Source organism: Echinops telfairi, unplaced genomic scaffold, assembly GCF_000313985.2.
Source record: "Echinops telfairi isolate 266 unplaced genomic scaffold, ASM31398v2 ScPeMD7_5167;HRSCAF=5991, whole genome shotgun sequence".
Taxonomy (NCBI): Eukaryota; Metazoa; Chordata; class Mammalia; order Afrosoricida; family Tenrecidae; genus Echinops; species Echinops telfairi.
The window spans coordinates 1,218,848-1,226,110 of NW_022109066.1; the positions used below are offsets into that span (position 1 = coordinate 1,218,848).

General features: G+C 43.8%; 1 protein-coding gene across 1 annotated transcript in view; it reads left to right on the top strand.

Moving 5' to 3' along the window:
- The first annotated feature begins 2,789 nt into the window (after positions 1-2,789).
- LOC101640134 (CXADR like membrane protein) overlaps positions 2,790-7,263 on the top strand; it is a 30,460-nt gene continuing 25,986 nt past the window's right edge. The window contains exon 1 of the mRNA XM_004716277.3: positions 2,790-2,978. Coding sequence (XP_004716334.3) covers positions 2,790-2,978 — 189 coding nt within the window. The remainder of the gene's footprint in view (positions 2,979-7,263) is intronic.

The window sequence follows — 7,263 nt, forward strand, 5'->3', positions numbered from 1 at the left end:
ATGAAAAAAAAAGTGTAATGAAGAGTACTTTGAAGGTGATAAGGTTGTTTGTAAAAAAACAAACAAACTTAAATACATAGTGTAAAGGTGAAACAAAGATAAAGGGAAACATAACTGACAGGACAAGGGAGAGCAGAAACAGAAATAGCTTTACTAGGGGGAAATCTCCCGGAAGACGTTCTGTGACCTCAGCCAACAGGTCAAGGAAGTTGTACTCAGCAGCTGGGGTGGGGGTGTGTGTGTGTTTAAAGGGGTGGTGAGGAATATATGGCAATTAGGGCAATTAGCATATGGGGTCTGGACACTCCTAGAATTGCTTGGGGCTTTCTTCAAACCTGGAACATCTGATTCCACTGGTTATCTTATCTGGTGGTTATCTTATCTGGGGCAGTCTGCTGCTGACCTTTGGGATGTGCAGGGAAGCACATGCAGGGCCCGGGCCTGATTCACCTGAGTCCAAACAGGGCTGCCTAGTTCCGACAGGGCCCAAACACATAGCTAAAAAAACAATAAAAAAATTCTGGTACCCCCTGGTAGATCGTACCTCAAATCCAAGTAGTGTTTCATCCTATCAGTGCATCAGCGATCAATAATGCAGATCTAAAGTCAACATTATCAGAGCCTTAGCCAGGTACTAAAAGAGAGAATGTGAGGTTGGCATCAAAGTTTCTGACAGGAGACACTTCATTATCTAGTGCTGCTGTAACAAATACCACACAGGGCTAGCTTTGGCAGAGAGAGATTTATTCTTTCGCAGGTTAGGAGGCTAGAAGTATCAATTGAAGGTCTTAGCTCTAGGAAGAGGTATTTCTCTGTTGGTTCTAAGGGAAGGTTGGTATTTCTTTTCAACATCTGTGGGCCTTTTACCTCAGAGATTTCTATGTCTTTGTCTCAAATTTCCTTCGGGCCCAGGAGATTCTCAGGACAAGGCCCCTGTATGTAAAGGACATGCTCCACTCCCAGTTCATCTTCTTGGTGGTCCTCAGGTGCCTCCCACTCTGCCCGCGTCTGTCTCCTTTTAGCCCTTAGAAGATACAAGGGGATGTGGACCATGCTCCAAGGGAACTCCTCTTCCTGCAGATCAGGGCTGTGATCAGGAAGAGGGTGCTGCATCCCACCGTAATCCTCTTACAACGGATTGGCTGGTCACAGCAGATCACATCATGGGGAACGATCCATCATCACATAACTCCCCAATTATATCGTTATCTAACTGCCAAACCACTGAGCACCACGGTCCAGCCCATTTGACAACTTATTTGGGGGGAACAAAATTCAATCCTTGACAAGTACCAGTCCTGGGAGAGGATGACAGTTAGTGGTAAACAAAGCCCAAAGTGGAACTGAAGTGTTATCACAAGTTTGATTAGTAAAAAGGATATTGGATGGATGACGGGACATGCTCTAAATGGGGTAACGTGGAATTGTGCTATGACTACACCATTACCTTCCTATGTTGAAAACATTTGATACATGGTTAGTGAAAGGGAACAGATAAGAGAGTGTCCCTAGAAGATGTAAGAAATACTGTAGCCTTAATAAAACAATTTAAAAGAAAGTCCTCACGACTTCAGGTATGGGGCTCAGTTTGGATACAATCTACTGAGCCACGCGTTGGCACAATAAAGTCCTTCCTTTGGAAAAAAAAAGAAAGAAATAAAAAGAGAAACAAAACAAAAAGAAATACCGTAGAAGAGCCCATTCCCCCAGGAGGCATTCTGGGCTCTACTCACAGGTACAGGTGTATGAAGGCAGGGAGAACTGTCTCTGAGAAGGTTCCCAGGACTAACCTAAAGAGCCAGCCTGTACGCTAGTTTCAGGCCCTGTTCTGGGAAGAGATGCCATAATCTGCTTCCTCTTTTCCCCCAGGGGGCGGGGGCAGCCAGGAGATGATTCATGAGAACTCCAGAGATGAGACAGCACTATTTCTAAGAGATTTATTTGTGAGTCACATGTCAAATGAATGAAGAAAGCCCTCTCTGGGGTGCTTCAACTTCTTCCATGTAAGCAACTGTGTGTTTCTGAAGAGGAAACTCAAAACGAAGCCCAGTGCCTTCGGGTCAATTCGGACTCCCAGCAAACCTCCCGAGGCTTCCCAACACTGTCAATCTTTAGCTGGAGCACACAGCCTCATCTTTCTCTCCAGGAATGGCTGGTGGGCTTGAAGCCCTGCTCTTGCAGTTACTAACTCAATGCCTAAATGATTTACATAGTGAAGTTCTAATATTTATAATAGTCCTTGAGGAATTTCAGCTTTTCCTGAACCCTATAAGGGATTGCTTATACTTTCGTCTCTAAATTTCCATATCCCTGTTCTTTGGTCATGATATCAATTTACCCTTATAATATTGGTGGTGTTGGTGTCTTGTCCTCCTAAATGCATACTACTAGTAGTCAGCCACAATTGTTGCTGGTCCCAGGATCCTCATTTGCCATACAGGAAGGGTCATCATGAAAGTTTTCTCAAGTAGCTAGGACTTCTAGAATGTGAGGGACCAGGCATCTCCGCAGCTTGTTTTTGTGAGCCTCTGTCTTTTGGAAGCTTCTGCTATTGCTGCCTGTGTTCATGAAATCCCAGTAAGGTGGGAAAGACAAGCGTTCGCTGGAATGTAACCCAGAGGCTCAGTGAGGGATGGGTCAGAGGAGTTAAAGTGAGAACTTGAGCCTCTTGCACTTGTGGTGTGGCAGTCTTCTGAGCCGAGGCACGGAGCCTTGCCCACGGGAACATTTGATAGTCCTTTGTTGTTCAATGAGTTGCCTGTTCACTGTTCTCCAGTTTCGCACCACTCATGAACGGATTTTCTCTTCCAGTTTCCTACTATGTCTACTATGTCGAGACTTTGGGAACTCACATTGAGATCAAGAGAGTGGCAGAGGAAAGGGTCACTTTGCCTTGTCACCATGAGCTGGGGCTTCCAGAGAAAGACACCCTGGATATCGAATGGCTGCTCACAGACCATGAAGGGAACCAAAAAGTGGTATGCATATACCTGGCTAACGTCACCCTCCCCATCCTCCTATTTTCCTTTTTATATGTTATGGAAGCTGACTTTACTTTCATTCTTTGTTGTTTTTTTTTCCAGATAGTTTTTTCTTTCTTTGTTTTCTTAGTTTCCTGGAGTTGACAAAACAAAATGACCACAAATGAGTAGCTTTGAAGAACAGAAGTTTATTTTCTCAGTTCTGGAAACTCATTCAGAATCTTCACTGCGGTTTCTCCTACTTAAATAACTGTCTACACAAACTCTGATACTGTTTGTCATTGTGCTCCCATGGTGCATCATCCAAAGACTCTTTCTGTTCTCTACAGAACAAGGGCACTTTAACCTGAGCACATCTATTACAACTTCGTGGTGAATCATAGAAATGGTGTTTCCAAGAATGGAATCGCAGATTTGAAAAATGTAGTAAGTGTAATGGAGAGTACTTTGAAGGTGATATGGTTGTTTTGTAAAAATTATTAAATACATAGCTTGAGGGGGGAGCGGTTCCAGGTTTTGGGGGGATACCCCTTCCTGTCCCTCTCATATTTAGTGGGAAAATAAAATCACCAGATAAATGGAGGAAAAAAAATGTGCATATTTGTGGGTAAAGTTGCTAGGGCTTTGTAATTGCCCAGTGGTGAGCATTGGAGTGAGGGTGACCGAAAGGGACAATTAAGCAGGGGTGGAAGGAACGTGGGGCTTAAAGAAGCTTGTCAATGACTTAGAGCCCAGTTTAGCTTTTCAGCATCTACAGGAAATATCTCTGAGGGAAGGGGTAAACTGTTCTAGAAAAGTTCAGAATTTTTCAGTGTGGCCTTGGTCGAGCGTGGCCACTGGCCCTCATGAGCCTCCTTCCTCCTGATGTGCTAGTGGAAGCAGTCCTAATCCCAAAGTAAGTACCTCCTCCCTCTCAGAGGTGAGGGACCCGCAACCAACCCCCTTTCATTCTATTTTAAAGATAGATCAATTGGGGCAAAGATACTTCAATTCCCATGCCACGCCTCTTGCACCATCTCCTTCATTCTTTTCCCTTTTCTTTGGCTTCTGAGCAAGGATAATCCTGCTCTAAAGCACAGAGACCCTGCCTCCCTCTTGGTTCAAGCGAGTTTCTAAATGCAAAGAGTTCTACCTGGCCCAGTAGGGCCACTACTAGTAGGATTGACATGGTAGCAATAAGTGTGGTTTCTTTGTTTGTTTGGGAGGGGGGGGCGGGGAAGGGGCATGGCCAGAGAGGTGAGTTGAACCATCGGTTCCCTGCAAGCCCGAACAAAACGCCTTATCTTCTCCCTCCAAAACAAGGTGCAGGCAGATCGGCCGCACAACAGTTAACGCATAGATTTTATTTTTTGTTTGGTTGCTAAATGTGTGTCCCTTATTCCCAGTCACACTTGTCACTTCCTGATCAATAACCACCCCAAGTTGAGTAGAAAGTCAGATGACTAAGTTTATTTGCAGATCCGTCTGTGGAAAGCACTCCCACGCCTTCCAGGACTGTGTCCAGAGCTTCCCAGTTTGCAAGGATTACAACATTTGTATTCTTGGCTGTTCGCTTACAATTATGGACTTTCAAGTGGGAATTCACCCTGGGGATAATCACCAGCTCTCTTCTGCATATCAAGGGCTATCTTGAAGCCAGGGGTTCATTAGTATATGAAGGTTCCTCTTTAGCATTTCAATCTCCTTTTGCTGCCCCTGAGTCAAGGCTGACTCATAGTGACCCCCTGTGGGTTTCTGAGGCTGTTGCTGTTTGGGGGAGTAGAAATTCCAATCTTTCTTCCACTAGGTCAGGTCTAGCCTGCTATGACTAAAGCCAGAGACTAGAAGATTGAAGAGGAACCCTGGTGGTGTAGTGGTTATGCCTTGGGCTGTGATTTGCACAGTCAGCATTTTGAAATCAACCTGGGCTTTCTACTCCAATAAAGTTATAATCTTGGAAACCCACTGGTGATCACTGAGCCAGCATGGATTCGGTAGAAGTAGTTTGAGTGAGAGAGCTGACAAGATTTATAGTTTTGGACCACACTTAGTTACAGCATCGTCTTTTCTAGAATTAAAAAAAGGAGCAAACAAAATCAGTGCCCAAGCACCAGGAATTAAAAATGTCTGAACAAATTTAGCCAAATTGCAAGGCTGTAAGTGAACCTTAGTCTGTATCCAAAGTATGACTTTCTCTGAGTTAATGATGACTAATATATAGTATCATTATATGATTATTTTTGAATTCTATGAGTGGATTTCAAAAAGCTTATAAAATTTTCATCATCCTTTATTTCCATTGGTCCACAAATTTAAAATCCTCCTCACATGATCTTCATTTCCCCAAGATGTGAAATACTTAGAAGTATATTATCTTTGTTGTCTTTATTTAATATACTGACAGGATTTGGGAGGGAGGAGAGAGAAGAGATAGGAGTCCGACGTGCTTGGAGTCAGACAAATAAATTATACATACAGCATCATAAATACTCAGGTACAAATATGCCCGAAGAGCTGACGCTCAAAAGAGAGTCGCTAATTTGGAGGAGAGGGGAGCCAGGAGAGATTACACCATAAAATGACACCCATTTTAGGGTACAAAAGAGACCACAATTTCAAATATAAGTTAAGGAGAACATTTATTAAGTCTTAAAAGGGACAAAGACTAAACAAAGACACAGACATCATCAGGATGAGGGATGCTATTAGCAGAAGGTCAAAATGGCATCTGAGGGAGGGTCTGTTGAGTTATAGTGCTTTAAAAAAGGACATGACAGGGCAAAGTTAATTGTCACAAAAGCATGATTGGTGACAGATCATTACATCGCAGTTACAGATAGGACCACAGAAGAAGGACCAGGACCAGGACCAGGATTGAGACACATACATTTAGATAGAAGGGCTTACAAGATTGTTCCAGGGCCTTCTGACCAATGTAGTCAGGACCCAACTGATAGGGCATGACTTATAAGTATGTGATTCCCTGTACTGTCCCCAGAAGAGTGATCTCCATCAAAGACACACCCAGGACAGTCCCTAAGGGAGACTGCCCCTCCCCAGACTGGAGAACTGGAGAGGTGATCTGCTTTCTACATGCACTCTGCCTGAGGCCAAGCGTATATGCATCCTTAATCAATGCACCTAAGGAATTCAATGGAGGGCTACTTGCTGTGGGGGCTCAGCAAATGGACTTGGGGCTGCTACTGCCTTCACAAACCAGAGTGCTCAGATTTTAACTCTAATATATACTTCAGTGTGATCTGGAGACAGAGAAAAATGACCGAATCAAAGCTACAACAGAGAACCTGGCTTGTCAGAATCCAGGCACATCAGGCTTGGGCTTAGGCCACTCAGATATGAGACCAGGAACCAAACAAGAGTCATGGTTCAGACTGCACTGGCCTTAAGTACCTGTCAGGGTAGCCAGCCCCTAACAAATCATCACGGGTCTCTAGGCGCAATTGTACAGCCATAATAAGTAAAGATTATAGTAAAGTCACTGAGAATAGGGAGAGATGGCAGAGAGAGAATAAAATAAAGAAGTCAGACATATCATGGTAGCTGGCTCACCTCAGCTACTCTTGGTGGTACAGGTGGAGGTGTGGGACCAGCAGGCAGGAGAGAGCTCTAGTGACGTTTTATTTCTAACCAAAGTTTATATATCTGTGGGGGCAAGCAAGTCCTGTGATGCCACATAACAATGTACTTCATGAGAAGGAGGGGGATGACCTAGGGGTGTACACATATTACAGGTAGGGAGTAGGGGTACATATGTGATAAGATGGGTGGACCCTAGACTCAATATAGTAGCCTAAATTTAGTCATCCTTGAGTGGTCCTGGGCTTGCCTTAGGGCACTCCTTCAAGCGAACAGTATCAGAAGGGAGTGGGCCCTACTTAGGGTGAGTCAGACTATATAGTTGGGTTGCTCTAGATACCCTTAAGGAGAATAACCTCTGAACTACTTTCAATGACCTAGTGTACAGTCATTTATCATGTATAGCAAGCAGGGCTTGGCATATATTTGGGGGAGACAACTTGGGAGAAATCTTTTTTTTTAACCATTTTATTGGGGGCTGGTACAACTTTTTTTTTAAATCGTTTTATTAGGAGCTCATACAACTCTTATCGCAATCCATACATACATCAATTGTGTAAAGCACATTTGTATGTCCATTGCCCTCATCATTCTCAAAACATTTGCTCTCTACTTAAGCCCCTGGCATCAGCTCACTTTTCTCTCTCCCTCCCCCATGAACCCTTGATAATTTATAAATTATTTTGTCATATCTTGCTCTGTCCGA